The 18,410-nt window shown below is 49.5% G+C and overlaps 1 protein-coding gene across 1 annotated transcript in view; it reads left to right on the forward strand.

The window, feature by feature from the left end:
- Positions 1-15,501, forward strand: part of HTR3B (5-hydroxytryptamine receptor 3B) — a 34,643-nt gene extending 19,142 nt beyond the window's left edge. Inside the window, exons 3-9 of the mRNA XM_055132173.1 lie at positions 2,453-2,497; positions 2,792-2,901; positions 4,066-4,235; positions 5,008-5,165; positions 13,516-13,726; positions 13,870-14,052; positions 15,266-15,501. Coding sequence (XP_054988148.1) covers positions 2,453-2,497; positions 2,792-2,901; positions 4,066-4,235; positions 5,008-5,165; positions 13,516-13,726; positions 13,870-14,052; positions 15,266-15,501 — 1,113 coding nt within the window. The remainder of the gene's footprint in view (positions 1-2,452; positions 2,498-2,791; positions 2,902-4,065; positions 4,236-5,007; positions 5,166-13,515; positions 13,727-13,869; positions 14,053-15,265) is intronic.
- The last annotated feature ends 2,909 nt before the right edge of the window (positions 15,502-18,410 follow it).

The raw sequence follows: 18,410 nt of genomic DNA on the forward strand, positions 1-18,410 counted from the left end.
CCAGCTCATCGGTTGCAGCTAAGCCAGGAGCTGCGTCTTTCGCCCTTCAGTGGGTGAGACACAGTCTATTTCAGGCTCTCTCTGCTGGTACTCTCGGGAGACAGAGATGTCACCTAACCTTGGGTTCTCTCAGTAGAGGTTGTTTTTCCCAGGCTCCCTGCAGAGCCCTGGCTGGGAGTCCCCTCTCTACCTCCTCAAGCTGTTCCTTGGAGAAATACTTGTGAATTCTGTCTTTCACTCTCTATACCACTGGAACAAACTGTCTTCCCCAGGCACCTCATCAAATTCTGTAGAACAAGTTCACTTATGTGAGCTCTTCTTAATCCATCAAAGTAGGGTGTCTACCCCTTCTTTCCCAAGGTACCTGGAAATGTTTGTTTTGGTAGCAATTTGTCTTCTTGATACAAAAAGGGGGAAATTAATTTAGGGGGATTCAGACTACACCCAGTAGAGTTTGTGGGCTACTCCAGGCTCTCTACTTAGGAGTCAAACTAGGTTTGGCCAACCCATAAGGGGGGAACTTTTTGTGTGGGGGGCCATACCCAGTGGTTCTCAGGGAACTCTAATATTAACAGTTGATTGTTTTTCTTTCAAAAGATGCCATTCAGGGGGCCAGAGTGATAGTACAACATGTAGGGCACTTACTTTGCCCCACAGCCAACCCAGGTTCAATCACTGGTACCCCATACGGTCCCTTGAGCTGTGCTAGGTGTGATCCCTGAGTACAGAGCCAGGAGTAATCCCTGACCATGGTCAGATGTGGCCCCAAAGGAACAACAACAAAATTCCACTCTGTGTCCACCTGGTACTTTAGACCCACCATACAATTCTGGGGATACCAATGCCGTGGACGAAGTATCCAATGGGCCTATCTTCTACCCCATCTGGAGTCTTCACAGTGGTCATCTTGATGGCTTGACCTTCTATACAAAAAATATAATTTTGATGTGTTTCATAATTAGCAGGATAATTAAATCTATCCTGAACTGGGGAGGAAGCATCTGTTAGTTCTTGCCATCAACTCCCCAAGCTACATGTTACTACACATTGGCATTACACTGATTATTATCGAAATGCAGAGGTTCTGTAAATTCTTAGCTTTGGAACTAAGTTAGCCAGAAAGGATTCCAGCAGCAGCTGGAGTTCAGACAAGGCCTGAAGGAATGGTATGGGGCTCCGAGCATCTGCCTCTGGAGCAGATGGTCACAAGTTCAAGTCCAGACGTCCCATGTTCACTGGACATGTTCTGTGTTAGTTCTGCTGCCTGTGGCCCCTGGCTTCTGGCCACACCACAGCCAGGTGGGTCCAGCAGGTGCCACATGGTCACAGCATGGTCACAGCAGTGAGCATGTGGGAATACCATGGCTAGGAAGTGCAGCCTCTGTTGGGCACTTGTGTGGGGCCACAGTCACTCTGCGAGTCCCACCACTGTCACATGTGTGACTCAACTCAGTGCTCATCCCTAAGCATCTCTTGGGAGGAGTTCAAACTTCGGTGATCCCCATGGCCAGGTGTGGAGACCCCGAATATGACACGCAGCCCCCCTTAGCCATCCCCTCAAGCACCCTAGCCAGGTATGTGTGCCTCCAGTTATCACAACAAGAACAAAGAGAAGAGGGAATATGCGTAAATTAATTAAAAAAGGACTCCCTGAAAGATAAATAGTACATTGACTACAGATAAAAAAAATGTTTTTATTTTTCAGACCAGAATTGGCTTAAGTCTATAAGTTTTAAGTCTGATCAGTGGAAAATTATGTGGTGCCACCTGAGCCTGGGAAGATGGGAGGTGAATGGCTTAAGCTAGAGAATTTGATGCTTGCTGCACCATCATATTTCTTAGTCAGCGCACAGAAGGGTAACCAGTTTTCCCAGTTCTCTCCCACAATTATTCTTCTTGCTCCTTTTAAAATATTTTCTATTTTAAGATAGCTATGGGCTGGAACGATAGCACAGTGGGTAGGGCTTTTGCCTTGCACGTGGCTGACCTGGGTTCAATTCCTCCACCCCTCCCAGAGAGCCCGGCAAGCTACCTGTGGTGTATTCAATATGCCAAAAACAGTAACAACAAGTCTCATAATGGAGACGTTACTGGTGTCCCAGCTCGAGCAAATCGATGGACAACAGGATGTCAGTGACAGTGACAGTTGACAATGGCAAAATATTCTGTGGAAAAAATATCCACAAATAGTTTCAGATGTCAAGTGCAGTCAAAGTGCCATTTCGTCATAGACAAAGTAAGCTTTATAGAGACTGAAGTACATAAGAAATAGAACCAAGAATTCTCAGATATTGAAGAGTCCTGGTACTGTCTTTTTAATCAGTATTTCTAGCTAAATCTTATGATCATTATTATAATTATTATTATTTTATCTAAATTACCTTAGTACTGAGTTGGGTTTTCATGTACTGCCATTCTGAGATTTGATGTGGATTTTCTTTTTGTTTTGCAGGATGTACAGACTCAGAAGCTGAAGACCAGTGTGTGGTACCAAGAGGTAAACTGCTGTTTGCCTCCATGTCTGCTGAACTCCTAATAGAATTATCCTAAGAGATGGATATCATCTTAATGCTTATTAATCTTTAGTTCTACAGCAGATGTAATTTTTAGAATCCTTGTTAGAGGTACAGCCATGGTTTGTGCGACCAGACTTAGGATTTGGATAGGATATCTTCCCTAACAGTACCAACAGGCTGATCATTTAGGTAATTCATCAAGTCCACCTTCAGCAGTTTGATGAGCGTGACATTGCCTGTTTTGGTAAATTTCCCTTTTTGGCTGCTCCTGACAGGTTTGGGATGATGAGTTTTTATCCTGGAACTCCAGCTTGTTCGATGAAATTACGGAGATTTCCCTACCTCTCAGTGTCATCTGGGCCCCCGATATCATCATTAATGAGTTGTAAGTTTGCTGGGGTGTATTTCTTTATTTGAAGGGTGGGGGCATACCTTGAATGACTTAGAGGGCTATTCCTGGCTCTGTGCTCAAGACTGCTCCTGGGGGCTGGAGCGAGAGTACAAAGAAAGGGTGTTTGCCTTGCACGTGGCCAACCCGGGTTCGATCCCCAGCATCCCATATGGTTCCCTGAGCACTGCCTTGAGTAATTCCTGAATGCAAAGCCAGGAGTAGCCCCTGTGCATTGCCAGGTGTGACCCAAAAAGCAAAAAATACACAAAAAACCCCCCAAAACTAAAAACAAACAAAAAAAGATTGCCTCCTGGAGGTATGCAGGACACCATATGTAGCTTGACGGATAAAACTGAGGTCAGCCTCAAGCAAGGCAAGTGCCCTATGCCCTGTACTATCTTTTCTAGCCCTGGAGTATATTTCTGGGGGATTTAGAGGGGAAGATTCAGGTCAATTGCTCCTTACCTCAGGTCATTGTTAATCGGTTTTATTTCTCAACTTGAGGAATATATCTCTGGTAACATGCAGGTTAAAAGTGCCATGAATTGGCATCATTTGAGATGCAGATTTGAGAGTATAAGGCAACTTATCTCGATCAAAAAATATACATATATTAATACACAGGGCTCAACCTATACTAACATGTTAGTAATTCTTATGCAAGGGCTTATTGGTTCCAGGGTCAGTTACAACAATCTTCACACACTTTCCTCTAAGGGAATTTTTTGGGTTATTTTTAGCAAATTATTCATAACAAACAATACAAAATAAATTATTTAGGACCTGCTTTGGGGGCAGGTTTGGGTGGTGATGGGGCAAATTCAAAATAATGGTGTTGGGGAGGCATAATGGTGGTGGGATTGGTGTTGGAATATTGAATGTAGTCAATTACTGTGAACAACTTTTATAAAAATAAAATAATATTTTTAAAAGATACAGATTCTATTATCTATGTTTGAAGCTACTCATGGATTCCATGCATCAGAATAGCAACAAATAAATAATCTCATGAGACTGTCCATCTTTGTTAGGCTGAGTGTGAAAGGTGTACTTTTATCCTCTGAGGTTTTACTGGATGTCATGGATACGGCTATCCCATAATAAGTTCAGCTTATGTACTGAAACAAAATCTAACAATGTCTCTTGGGTTTCATCCAGCGTGGAGGTGGAGCGATCCCCTGACCTTCCCTACGTCTATGTGAACTCCTCTGGGACCATCAAAAACTCTAAGCCCATCCAGGTGGTCTCTGCATGCAGTCTAGAGACATATGCTTTTCCATTTGATGTCCAGAACTGCAGCCTGACCTTCAATAGTGCTCTACACACAGGTAAACCATTTTAAAGACCACCCTAATAACTCCGAGTCTGCTTACTGGTGTGGCACACATAGGCCAAGTTCTATTTATGTTTTCCTTCAGGTTTGTTTTATTCTTGAACATAATTAACTTAAAGTTTTAAAGAAAAATTTGTGTTTGCTGTTGTCAGGAATTGAACCCAGGGCTTCACACAAGCAAGGTACATGCTCTACCATGGAATCACATCCCTGGCCCCACTTTAAAAAATTTCAATCTCTTTTTGTAGTTAGTTGGCTCCTGCAGAAACTTAGACCAAGTCTGAGTCTGAGGACCAGCCATTTTCTTTCTGTTGGTTTGGAAATACCAGAACCCGCTTTATCATTATAAAGGGGTCCACACTCTAAATTCATGGTAGTTCTTCCCGTGAAGCGTGAACTTATTTTTTCCCCCGTCACATACAGCGATGCTCAGGAGTTGCTCTGCCCCCCCCCCCTCCGTCACATACAGTGATGCTCAGGAGTTGCTCCTGGCTCTGCACTCAGGAATTACTCCTGGCAGTGCTGGGGGGACCATATGGGACGCCAGGGATCAAACAAACCCGGGTTGGCCGCCTGCAAGGCAAGTGCCCCACCCACTGTACTATTGCTCCCGCCCTGCTCTAAAGGTTTTATCCTGAATTCTGAAAGGGACACTGGACTCCATCCCACTTACTGTATGTGTGGGGCAAGGGCAGGTTCAGATTGGGGTGTTGGGGGATCAGTGCCTCGTTCTCATCCTCCAAGTCAATTATTTCCGTTCTCTTCAGTGGAAGATGTAGACCTGGCCCTCCTGAGGAGCAGAGAAGACATTGAACAGGACCAAAAGATGCTTTTGAACGACAGCGAGTGGGAGCTGGTTTCCGTGTCCTCCGCCTACAGCATCCTGGCGAGCCACACTGAGAGCTTTGCTCAGATTCAGTTTAATGTAGGTGCTGCCCCGTCCTGGGCCCACGGCCTTCTCTACAGGTCAGGCTCCGGATTCTGTGCACAGTCTTTTCAGCTCGGAGCAACTGAGTCAAAAGACCCTAGACCTGTGTCTGCCTCCTGGCATCTCCAAGAGCAGAAATTCAGGCCCTGAACTTCCAGAGCCCAGATCCTGGGCTCCGGTTCCCACAGCGAATACTTCAGACGCCTGAGACCAGAACCTTCTAGCACTCCAGGTGTCCCCGACCTTTGTGTCTGGATCCTACAGACCACAGGACTCTCTCCCCACACAACTCCACTTGGGAGGAGGGCGGCTTTCCCGCATTAGCTTCCTGCTTTTAATTGAGTCGATTATGAATTGATCCCAGATGCAGAGGCATAACATGATCAGCCTATGAGCCCGAATATCTCAGAGAGGTTCAGATCACCGGCAGGGTCTGCAGAGCCCCCTGGTAGTTCCAGATCAGAGAGAAACGGCCCTGAGTGCACGTGATGTGCACCTGCCCTTTCAGACGCTCTGCCAGAAGGCTCTTAGGTGTGCTGGTCACTCATCCAGCAGGGGTGCTGGGGGGTCAGCGGGGGACAGGACAGGGAAGCCTGCTGCCTTGCTCCCCCCCTGCCTTTCCTGGTTGACCCTGCTGTCTGTTTTAACCTTAGACGCCCCCATTGGCGCTGAGCCCTGCTTTCACACAGTCTGCTGGAGGTCAGGGGCACCAGGTGCCCATGCCAAGTCAAGGGTCTCATTGTCAAGCCCAGGCTGCTGGCAGGACCACACTCGGGAGGGAATTTCCCACAAACAAACCCCTGGAGTCAGAAGGAACATTCCAACCACCATTTCTCAGCTCTTTTCCAGCAGCACCCCCTACCCCTTCTTCCAACTATGCTTCCCTCCTATACTCAGCCCTGCTGGTTCTTACTGGCTAAGCCCCAGGACCCTCGTTTATATGATTTTTACCTGTGGTCCTCTTGGACTATCCTGGGGACCCAAAGAGGGAACTGCCTGGCCCCCAGCTGGGAAATGCTGGGCGAGAGACGAAGGTTATAATGAGTAATTATGAGCTAAGAGGCTGTTGTGTGTGTATGTGTGAGGTGTGTGGGGGGAAACAAAAACTATTAATGAGGACACAGATGCCTCCCTTATGAGTAAAGGGGAACACGCAGATTTCCCAGATTTCCCGGCAAAGCTCTTGTTAACTCAGAGCGTCTTAAACAGCTGTGATACCAACAGCACGGGGTAGCTCACAGCAGTGCGGTGGGTGGGCGTGGGGGTTCGCCTCGTCTGCTCTGAGGTTTTTAGCGAAGATTTTGCCTTGCGACCCATTTGTCCACTTTTTTCCCCCTCCCTTTTTAAGTGAAGGAAGGGAAGGAGAGAAAAGAAAGCTTTTTCCAATTTCAATGAGTTTCTTGGCTAAGAGTAAACACCTCATTAATTTTAAAGATATGAGCCCACAAACATTATTAATGCAGCCCGAATAATGGCGAGCATTAAAGGAAGGTGGGAGGGAGCCACACACGCAAGGTGGAATGGAGTCACCTGCCAGCTCCCCGCCCCCAAGCCCCCCTCCAGAATGCTGCACACCCCATTACCTGCGCCACACGGCCGAGAGCGAGGCTGGATTGGCAGGTGAGCGGAGATGGCCCGGTTCCTCAGGGCTCTTGTGCCTGCCACTCCAGCTCCCCCACCCAGGGCAGCTCTTGTTTGTAGCTCTGTGTCACCCTTTGCCCTAGGTACCGATTTGTCTTCTCAACAGGGGCAACAGGCACCTGTGAGCTAGCTCCATTTCATTTTTACTTTTTAAAATTTGTGTGGAGTGGCCAAGAGATAGTACCAAGGCAGTACCAAAGAGTGCTTGGTCGGCACGCAGCTGACCCTGGCTTGATCCCATCTCCTAGGGTCCCCTGAGTCCAGTTAGGAGTGATCCTGGTGATCTGGGACCACCAGGTGTGGTCCCAGAAACAGAAACCAAAGCACCAACAAACCTGTGACTGAGGCAGGAAGGCGTTCCGACAGCGTGATAACAGAAGTTGCCAGTGGTGTTGCTGGGAATTGTTGACCAGATACAACTTGATGCAGGATGAAGGCGGCACAAAGGGCTGTTTGAGGAAGGAGCAGCGTTTACCTTCCTTTACTCTCCTCCGAGCCAAGCTGTGCCCCAGCCACAGGGCTGACATGAGGGGCTGGCGGATGTGCTTTTGGAACTTTTGCTGAGACCAAGGTGGGTGGGGGTCTAGTAGGCTGCAGCTGCCCCCAAACCCGGGTCTCCCAGAAAAGAGCAGGGAAGGAATCCAGAGCACGGTTATGGCTCGTGGATGGCAGGGCGGGCACCAGACCGGGAGCAGTTCTGTCTGCGGCTCTGCAGATCTCAAAGTGTCAGTTCAGGGCCCACCTGCCCAGGCCTGCCGCACCCCCTCCTGCAGCCCAGCATCCTCTGAAGCCAGCCATAGCCGCACCTGGCGCCCTCCAGCAGCGTGATGACAGGAGATTCAGAGCCCTCCTAGTCCGTGCAGGCCCCAGAGGGGCAGGAGGGAGCGCGATCCAGTCCAAGTCGCTCATTCCCATGCCCCACCAGAGCCAACGAGGTGCCTCAATCCTGCTGGCCTGGAACACGTGGTGCTTATCCCAGGGCGTGGTGAGGGCTGTGATTGGTGGCATCCCGCTGGGATGAGAACACAGTCACGTCAGAGCTGGGGACCCTCTGGGTTCACTTCCTGCACTCCCCCCGCCCCCCCTCCCCGGCCACACATATCAGGGTGCCTGATTCTTCGGAAAGAGCTGGAGGTAGAATTCCATATCTGTGGCCAGTGTTTGGGCTCCACAGAGTGAAGAGGACGGAGGTAGGGATCCATAGAATTCATGGATATTAGTTGGAGGGGGTGTGAACTAAAGGGAACTGGTGAGCTTAGCCTCTCACGGAATTTAAAACCCATTTGGGCAGGAATTGGGGGGTCAGCAGATTTGCTAGAAAAAATGCAGGGGGGTCTCTGGAAAAGAAAAGTCCCTTGGTCACCCTCTTTCTGCGGTGCTTCTCTCTTTCTTTGGGTGGAGTAGTTTGGCTGAGACATTCATTGAATGCAGGTCATCAGCTCTCATGAGAGACCCTTCTTAGGAGCAGAGAGGGGTGGATTTAGAGCCCTAGAATTCTTCCGGGATTACTCCAGGAATCCCGGGATCATGAACTCTCCACCAACCCAGCCTGACTCTTGGCCCAGATCCAAGAAACTCTCCCTCTGCTGCATGGCTCCTACATGGCAGTCCCTTTCCCATTCTTTTTGGAGTTGGGAATGTTGGGAGGGGCTCAGGAGAGGAGGAAAATGGGTTCTATATGAAGCGCGAGTCTAGGCGTCAAAATTCCAACTATGTCATAAAGACGGTCATGCAAAATTGAGTACTGGTGGGGTCTACCATCATGGAGGCAATTAGAGACTAACCTTGGGGCCTATTCCATCTCCAAGGAGCTCTCCACACACACATTCTGAATTAGATTGATCTCTTTCATTAACATCAATAGGCTCCAAATACCTTTGTGTACTTATTATTACCTGGCTTTAATGGATAATGAAATTGTGGCATAATATTGCTAACACCTGAAGGGTGTCTAATGGAGAACACGGACTGAAACTAAAGTGCTTTTCCTTCCTTTGCTGGGGAATTTAAAGGCACCAGCTCCTCTAGTCCATTAGGAATGATGGGCGCTTGGTAGGGGCCGTTCTGCAGGGAGAAATGTCTCCCCAAACCCACCTATCTCCCCCCCCAGCTGATGCTGAGGGTACACTCCTGCAAGGACCCCCCCACCTGGGGGGAGCTGTTGAAGATTGACCTCCATAGGAGATTCCCAGTTTGGGGAAACACCATACCCCCCCTCCACTGGAGCGAGTAGAAGCATTAGGAACAGACTCCATCATAACTGGACAGACGCATCTTAAGCTCCTAGCCCATGCTGGCCTCCTTGCAGGCTTTCTTCATGTTGAAATCATCAGTCACAAATTGATTTATGAGTTAGGGTCCACGGTTTAGGCCCACCCTGCTCCAGAAATCTCTCAGCTTTCTTTGTTTGGGGGCTACACTCGACAGCACTTAGGGGATACTACTGGCTCTGTGCTCAGGGGTCACTCCTAATGGTGCTCAGGGGGTCTTGTGTGATGCTGGGAATCGAACTGGAAACCATCCGGATGCAACACAAAGTACAGTTATTCTGTACTACTCTATCCCTGGCCCTGAAAGACCTCACCTTAACTCCTCACATTTCTAATGGTCCCACTCTCCAAAGAAGGATACATTTTCAACATCTGGAAAGGACAGAGAGTCTTGGTGGTTGTATAACCCAGCACAGTCTCATTTCCTTGGGTTTACATATATTGCTTTTTTGGTCACTCCCAGCATTGCTCAGGGGTTACTCCTGGCTCATGCACCCAGGAATTACTCCTGGTGGTGCTCGGGGGACCATATGGGATGCTGGAAATTGAACCTGGTCAACCACGTGCAAGGCAAACGCCTTACCCGCTGTGCTATCGCTCCAGCCTGGTTTCCCCAAATTCTTTTTTTTTTAGTTTTTTTTTTTTTATCATCGAGTCACTGTGAGGTACAGTAACAGACTTACAAACTTCCGTGCTTACATTTCAGTCATACAATGGTCAAGTATCCATCCCTCCACCAGTGCCCATTTTCCACCACCAATGGTTTCAGCATCCCTCCCACCATCCCCACCCCGTTCCCCCTCCCCCCACCCTGCCTCTGTGGCAGGGCATTCCCTTTGGCTCTCTCTCTCCTTTTGGGTGTTGTGGTTTGCCATAGAGGTATTGAGTGGCCATCATGTTCGGTCTATAGTCTGCTTTCAGGGTGCGTCTCCCATCCTGAGCGGATCCTCCTAGCACCCTTTACTTGGGGATCCCTTCTCTAACTGTACTGCCTTTTCCCTCGGTATGTGAGGCCAACTTCTAAGCTGTGGAGTAATCCTCCCAGTGCTTATCTTTAATAATCTTCTCCCCAAATTCTTTTTTTTTATTATTTATTTATTTTTATTATTATTATTTTTTAATTTATTTATTTTTAATTAGAGAATCACCGTGAGGGTACAGTTACAGATTTATACACTTTTGTGCTTATACTTCCCTCATACAAAGTTTGGGAACCCATCCCTTCACCAGTGCCCATTCTCCACCACCCGTAAACCCAGTGTCCCTCCCACCCTCCCCAATCCCATCTCCCCCCCACCCCACCCTGCCACTGTGGCAAGGCATTCCCTTCTGTTTTCTCTCTCTAATTAGCTGTTGTGGTTTGCAATAAAGGTGTTGAGTGGCCGCTGTGCTCAGTCTCTAGCCCTCATTCAGCCCGCAACTCCCTTCCCCCACATGGCCTTCGACTACAATGTAGTTGGTGATCGCTTCTCTGAGTTGACCTTTCCCCAAATTCTTGACCATCCCACTTAGCCCATGTCAGCAAGCAGCTCTAAAACCAAAATATTTAAGTTTTCACTCAGCAAGTCCCAGATCTCATCAACTGAATTAGGCGATGACTCTGGGGAAAGTCCATCCTGGGCCAACCTTCCTCTGCAGCTTTGTGAAACCACCCAGAGTCTGGGCCCATCAAACAGGGCTACAGGGGCAGGGGTGTGTGTGTGTGTGTGTGTGTGTGTGTGTGTGTGTGTGTGTGTGTGTGTGTGTGTTTGTGTGTGTGAGAGAGAGAGAGAGAGAGAGAGAGAGAGAGCGAGCGAGCGAGAGCTGTCCTCTGATCAGTTCTAACTCCTCTGGCATCTAGGGTCCCCAGGCTCACTATTCCCTGGACAGGGGAATGGCCCGAGATCAGCCTATGAAAAAAACTGTCTCCTTTGTTCTTAAAGAAAACAAACCCCATGGTCCTGATCTGTCTGTGTTAGGAATGGGAACATCTCTGCTAAACAGCAGGAGAAGGGGCAAGGGCGGGCGTCTGTAGTTTTCCATTTTGTGCACCAAACACAGAGAACCGTCTCCTTTCAGAGACAGCAGGAGTCAGTTGTCTGCTCCTGGGTCTCCCTGGCTCCCCTCTGGTCCCAGTGACTGTTGGTACCCAGTGAGCCTCCTGATCGAGCAGCCGCCATACAGGCTCACCCCGGGGGCCTTGTGCAAAGAGCGAGCACGGGACTCCCATGTCTAAAAAGTCAAGATACAGAAATGCGCAGCAGAGCTTAGAACTGAGTGGAGCCTGGAACGACACAGCTCCCAGCCCCAACCTGCCTCCCGGCTGCTCAGCTTTTGCCACCACCTGGTGCCCCTGACATTTGGGGAATGAGCAGTCTGGAAGAACTCAGGGGTCCCCCCACACCCCGCCTCTCTTCACTTCCGGCTCTGCTTTCTAGTCTCTCAGCTGGGTGGAGGGGCGCCATTCCCCACAAGCTCCTTCCAGAGGAGCTTTATTTAAAGTGCACACCGGTAATCTCAATTGCACCCAGGATGCTCGGCAAGGCGAGGGGAGGCTGTTTTATTTCCTCCCTCATCCCTTTACCATAGTTACTGGTGTTGGTGCTGTGGCGATGATCTGGGCCTCACCCAAGATCCCCTCACTGTTCATCCATGTGCTCACCTGGAGTCACTGCATTTTAGTTGTGGTACTCAAATGTCACTGCATTTTAGTTGTGGTACTCCAATTCTCACAGCAGCGCTCAAACAGCTTCCAAGATTGTGAGCAAGGCACATGTGGGACCCCAGAGGCTTGAACTTGAAACTGTGAGCTTCCAAGGCAGGCACTCGAAGCCAGGGGTTCTTCAACTTTGACCTCTCTTGACCCCTTTTTCCTTGAGAAATTGTGATGCAATCCTGACAGATGGGCCTGTATGACAGGCATACGATTCTGCTGATGATCACAAAGAGATGGAGTTTCAAACTTTTTAACAAAGATCTTTCAGAACTCCACATTCAGTTAGACAGCCCCATATGGGGTCACAACCCACTGTTTAAAGCCGCAGCTCGATTCTTCCAGGCCCTGGTCTTTTGTTTGGCTTTGGAACCACAGGCAGCCTGCTTTAGACTCGGTGCTCAGAGATGCTCTGAGTAGTATTTGGGAAGCTGTGTAATGTTGGGACTCGAACCAGGGCTTCACACATGCTAAAGGAGTGCTTCAAAATAGATGCATGCATGGGCCCTTTTTTGTTTTTGTTTTGTTTTGGGGGTCACACCTGGTGGTGCTCAGGGGTTACTCCTGGCTCTGCACTCAAAAATTACTCCTGGTGGTGCTTAGGGGACCATATGGGGTGCTGGGGATGGAACCTGGTGTTTGGCCGTGTGCAAGGCAAATGCCCTACTCGCTCTACTATCACTGTAGTCCCCCCATCCTCTTTTGATTCCTTCCTTTTGTTTTTTTAAGAAAAAAAAGGCAAAAAGAGGTTCAAATCCTCAACCAAGGTCACTAAGGTAGTAGAAGTAGCACTGAGAGTACCCACCACGCTCCTGTCTGGTCTGACACTCAGCCCCGAGGTGTGCTTGTTCTTTCCTCAAGGTGACTGTTTCGTTGTTTGCTTTTGGGGTCACCCCCAATGGTGCTACTGGCTCTTCACTCAGGGATCACTCCTGGCAGGTGTGGGGTCACATGAATGAAGCAGGAGATTGGAGGGCAGGAAGTGGGACCTACACCTCCCTCAGTGTCGGCTAGGGGAGTGTGCACCCCTAAAAGGAGTCACATTCTCTACCCTGCATTCGAGCCACACAGCTCTACCATTCCCTGGGTTCCAGTGCCCTTCCCCCTGCCCCATCCCTGGGGTACTGGCCGCCTCCTCCTGTTTGTCCTCCATCCTGCCCCGGCCTTGCACACCATCTCTTCAGACCTCCCAGTTTAACAGTGCTCTTGGTTCCTACCAGGCTCAGACAGACACAGGGGTGCTAAGACACTCACATTCCTAGAGAGAAGCTGGACTGGGCCCCACATGATAACAGCTCTTGCATAAGGCCTGGTGTAAGACGAGAGATTTGGGTGTAAGATTGACTTTAAAGCAGTTGTTTTTATTCCCCAGACTCACCAGCTGTGTATTTGGACAGGCAATTTCATCTCTTTGGATCTGTCTTGTTGTTTTTAAAATGGATTTTAAAAAAACTCTCAGTCCTTAGAGCTGTGAGGATTGAATGCGATAAAGCATTTCAACATTTGGTTCGTTGCCTTGTTTATGGCAAGGGTAAGTAAAGGGTAGCTTATTCGGGGTGTCATTATTCATCTTAACTCTAAGGGCTGCCTCCCCTCTTTTCCAAGTCGCAAAATAACCCTTTTCTAAGGGGGATCTGATAGACTTTTCACCTCCTGTGAAAATCTTGGGGCCTTGGTGCTATCCGACTGGTGCTTTAGCCAAACACCAGTCTTTTGGCTCAGCTGGTGCCCTGGCCCTGGCCAGGTGGTGATTCGCAGGCGCCCGCTGCTCTACGTCGTCAGCCTCCTGATTCCCAGCATCTTCCTCATGCTCGTGGACCTGGCGAGTTTCTACCTGCCGCCCAGCTGCCGTGCCAGGATCATGTTCAAGACGACCGTGTTGGTGGGCTACACCGTCTTCCGGGTCAACATGGCTGACGAGATGCCAAGGAGTGCAGGGAGCACCCCACTGATTGGTGAGAGCAGCCTGGGGGCCGCAGGCCACCCCTGTCTCCACCCCACCCCCCTCACCAGAGGGTGTGAGGGGGCATTTCTGGGCTGGGTAGACAGACCTCGGGACTCCGGTTAATGTCCCCCCTGTGCCCGTTCCTTTCTGTAGGGGTCTTCTTCACAGTCTGCATGGCCTTATTGGTGCTCAGCTTATCCGAGTCCATCTTGCTGGTGAGATTTCTCCACGACGAACATTGCAGCAAGAGAGCACAGCCCCTTCTGTGCCTTCAAGGGCACACCGAGGCTGACGGGCCTCCAACGGACCCCGGGCATGGCCTTGCGGGGACACCAGGTTTGTGAGAGGCCTTATGGCCACCACCAAGTCCTGCTTTCTCCCTCTCAGCACCAGTTCCCATTGGCACCAGGCCCTGTCAGGCTACGTGAGAAATCTGTGCTGCCCACTCCTTACCTCCTAAGGAAGCTTTGCACCATCTCCCTGGGCCTGTGGCCACCTTCTCCCAGCTTTCACCCAGTGCTCTGGGAGCCTGGACGCCAGATGCTTATTCTTTCCTGACTTAGTCCTTTTACAGTTTTCACCAGTTACCAAGAGTGACAGTGTTGTGACCCCAGAATACTACAGTGGAGGTTTGGTGTGTGGATGAACAGTGGATGTATATCTCTCTTGGTGAAAAGTTGCAGGTTTTTTGTTTTATTTTGTTTTTTTGTTTTGTTTTGTTTTTGGGGCCACACTTGGTTATGCTTACTCTGGGCTCTGCACTCAGAAGTTACTCCTGGCGGGTTTGGGGGTTCAAATGGGATGCAGGGTTTGAATTTGGCTCAGCCGAGTGCAAGGCAAATGTCCTTACCCACTATAGGATCTCTCCAGCCCCCCCAGGGTGCAAAGTGGCTTTTTGTTTGTTTGTTTTTTATCTAATCACCAGATTTGATACAATACAAAGATACAGAATTGCAAAGCTGTTTATGGTCAGGTTTGAGTCATACAATATTCCAACACCGAATCCTCCACCAATGTACATTTCCCACCACCAATGTCCCCAGTTTCCCTCCCGCTACCCTCCCCTCCCAGCCTGTCTCTATGGCGGGCACTTTCCTACTTTCTCTCTTCTCTCTCTCTCTCTCTCTCTCTCTCTCTCTCTCTCTCTCTCTCTCTCTCTCTCTCTCTCTCTCTCTCTCTCTCTCTCTCTCTCTCTCTCTCTCTCTCCTCCCTCTTCCCTCCCATTTTAAGCATTATGGTTTGCAATACAGATACTGAGAGGTTCTCATGTTTGATCCTTTACCTGTTCTCAGCACGCAGTTCTTACAGGGTGGAAAGTTTTAAGAAGCACCTTAACCCCTAAGGCTCAGAAAATCTCCAGGTCCAGCCCAGCCCGCCTCCATGCCAGCTCCGCCCAGGGCTTCCTTTGGCGCAGCCTTGCAGGAGACAGAGTCCCAGCGCCGTCCCCATCTACTCCTCCCTCAAAGAGGATGCGACCATCAACCTCGGTGGGACTTCAAAGGGGTCCCTGGGCAGCCCCTGGCTCATCTCTGCTGTTTTTGTCCCGCAGACTCCCCCATCTGTCAAGAGCGCCCGGGCCTGGCGGGGCCCCTGGATGAAGTCTGGGCCCAGCTACACTCCATCAATGCTTCTCTCGGGACCGGGGCGCGGGCGGAGCAGCAGCGAGTCCAGTGGCTGGTCCTCCTGGACCGCTTTGACAGGCTTCTCTTTCACTGCTACCTGGTGGTGCTGGGGCTCTACGCCATCACCCTGAGCTCCTTCTGGGCACTGTGGAGCGACTTTTGAGCCTCCGAGCACTGCCACGTGTGGCCCCCAAACACGCCAAAAAAAAACCAAAAAACCCAAACCCGGCCCCCTGCATGCTCTGCATATTTTGAGTTGTGGCGGACCGACCTGCATCTGCATTCTCCCGACAAACACGGGTAGACTGGTTTGCATCTGCATTCTCACAGCAAAGCACTTTGGTGGGAAAATCAGAAGGGGAAGAGTTGGTCACTTAGGCACAGCCCCCACACTCCAGTCCCCGTGTCTCCTTCAGCACCCCCAGGTCTGTGCACCCTGTGACCAGCCAGATAACCCAGGAGTAATACTGCATGGCCATGGTGTAAAACCCTACAGGGGCTCAGGAAAAAGTGCGCCCACCTTCCTCTCTCTGTCCGCCCCCCTGAAGTGAGTCTACACATTAGCAATCTCAAAAATTTCTTGTATGTAACAAGTATAGATGTACATTTTAATGTCGTTTTAAAATTGTTGGTTTTGCGGGGTACACACACACTGATGGGGCTCAAGTGCTCTTGCTGGCTCTGCTCTGTGTTCTGGGGTCAGTCCTGGTGGTGCTTAGGGGTCCTTGAGGTGCCAAGGATCAAACCCCGACCTCTGGAGAGGGAGGTCAAAGGGCACCACGCATGCGTTGTAGGCCCAAGCTGTAGCTCCAACATGGCATGGTCCCCCCAAACATCTCTGGGGGCGGCCTCCAAGCACTGCCAGGTGTGACTCCTAAACAAGCCAAAAAACGAAACCAAATCCAGGGCCCCTGCATGCTCTGCATATTTTGAGTTTTGAGTCTGTTGAACTTTCTCTCTGGCCCCAGAATTTTTTTTTAAGTATTAAAAATAAGATTACTTCGGCGCATATGCTGCCTGAGCCCATGTGCTGCTTGTGCCCACGTGGCTGAGCACATGTCTCACCAGAGCACATGTGTTGCCCGCATCTCCCCTCTTGAGATGTGTACTTTCATGCTTTCATACTTTTGTGTCTAAAGCTCGGTTATGCGTAGGGGCTTCCTCCACCCTTGGGGAAGCCCACGTTCTCCCTTGAGCGTGTTATTCTTACTATTCTCTCTCCCACTTATCCCTTCCTCCCTCCCTCAGAAACTTCTGAATAAAATCTATTTACTTCAAAAAAAAAATAAGATTACTTCTCCCAATCTTCGTCATTTAGTGATTCAGCGGAATTGTTGAATGTTGATTAAGTCTTTGACGGAATCAGGTAGAGAAGACAAATGCCACCCAGAGTCCCTTCTTCACTCCTTTCAGCCTCACTCTCAAGGTCAACCTCGTACCAGCCGGAACAGGAAAGGTGCCCTTTCCACCATGAGGGTCACGAAGCTTCTAATCCATGTTCTCAAAATCATCATCTGGGTCTGCCCACAGCGGTCCCAAGCACATTCATATACTCTGGAAACAAACAGATTTTCTCACAGTTCTGGAAGCCCCAACATCGAGCTGATTTCTCCCTAGGCCTTCCCTGGCATATGCTGGGGTGTCTTTTCTGCCACTTCCTTGGGTCGCCTTCCTCCTGTGTGTTGACACAGCTGCATCCACTCTTCTTGTCTTCCTGGGATGCTTTTTGTACTGGCCCAGGGCCCACCTAATGAATTCATCTCAACTCAGACCACTCTCTCCACCAAGGCACATTCTGTGGTCCTGGAGAATCAGGACCTCAAAGTAGGGATTGGGGGAGGGAGACACAATTCATTTCACCCTCTCTTAGGCTTGGCAGCTCCAACATCTATGAGCTATATAGGAAGGCAGCAGAGTCCAAAGATGGGGAATATATATATCTTATAATATGTAATATATAGTGTTCACGGCAGAGCCTGGCAAGCTCCCCGTAGTGTATTCAATATGCCAATAACGGATCTCATTGATCTCATTCCCCTGATCCTGAAAGAGCCTCCAATACGGCACCATTTGGAAGGATGAGTAAGGAGAGGTTGCTAAAATCTCAGGGCTGGGATGAATGGAAACGTTATTGGCCCCCACTCAAACAAATCGATGAAAAATGGGATGACAGTGATGACAATGATACGGTGAATATACAGTATTATATATATATACATATATATGTATATATTAGTCTACTAATAGTGACAGGGAAATCAACAGACTCTTAAGTTGAAAGATTTTATGAAACCCATCCACATTCTGGATGTGGAAATAGGTTTTCTTCAAAAAGCTCACTGATTTTTAGACCACCCCCACCTGCCCTGTGCTCAGGGCTTACTTCCTGGTCTCTGGCCAGGGACCACTCCTGAACCATATGTTGTGTCAGGGATTGACCTGGGGCTGGCTGTGTGCAAGGCAAACACTTTTACCTCAATACTACTTCTCAGTCCCCACAAGTCCACTGATGTGAATGTTAATCTCCTCTTCATCAAATGTTTTCACAAAGATATCTAGAATGATTTGGGGACCAAGTACCTGTGATCTAACTTTATGTGTGGACACATAAAGTGGCCCACCCCAGTCCCGATGGCCCCCTCGGCTCCCTTTCATGCCTATCATCACTCACCCAACACTCTGATCACGTGACACTTGGGTGACTTATCAACCCCTGATGTGCGTAAGGAAACAAATCTGTTTGATCAAGCCTGTGTCCAGGCAGCAACCCTGGGTTTCCAAACTTCCCTGTTTCTTGGTTTCACGTTGCTTCCTCTGACAGCATTTCCGGTCTCTCTAATCTCCCCAGTCTGCTGCCCTCCTCGGGAAGGGCTTCATTTCCACCTGAGCCTCCGCTTCCAGTCCTAGACCCTTTGTCTCGCTGTGTGTGAGGCCTCTGCCTGAAACCCCTGCACACACATGTGTGCGTGCATGTGTCAGGTCACACGTTCCTGGGAAAGTGACCCGATTTTCCATTACTCGCTTACCCCTTGCCTTTGCCCCTGCCTGCATGGAATTCTGCTGCCGGGAATT

This window comes from Sorex araneus, chromosome 3 (assembly GCF_027595985.1).
Source record: "Sorex araneus isolate mSorAra2 chromosome 3, mSorAra2.pri, whole genome shotgun sequence".
Classification (NCBI taxonomy): domain Eukaryota; kingdom Metazoa; phylum Chordata; class Mammalia; order Eulipotyphla; family Soricidae; genus Sorex; species Sorex araneus.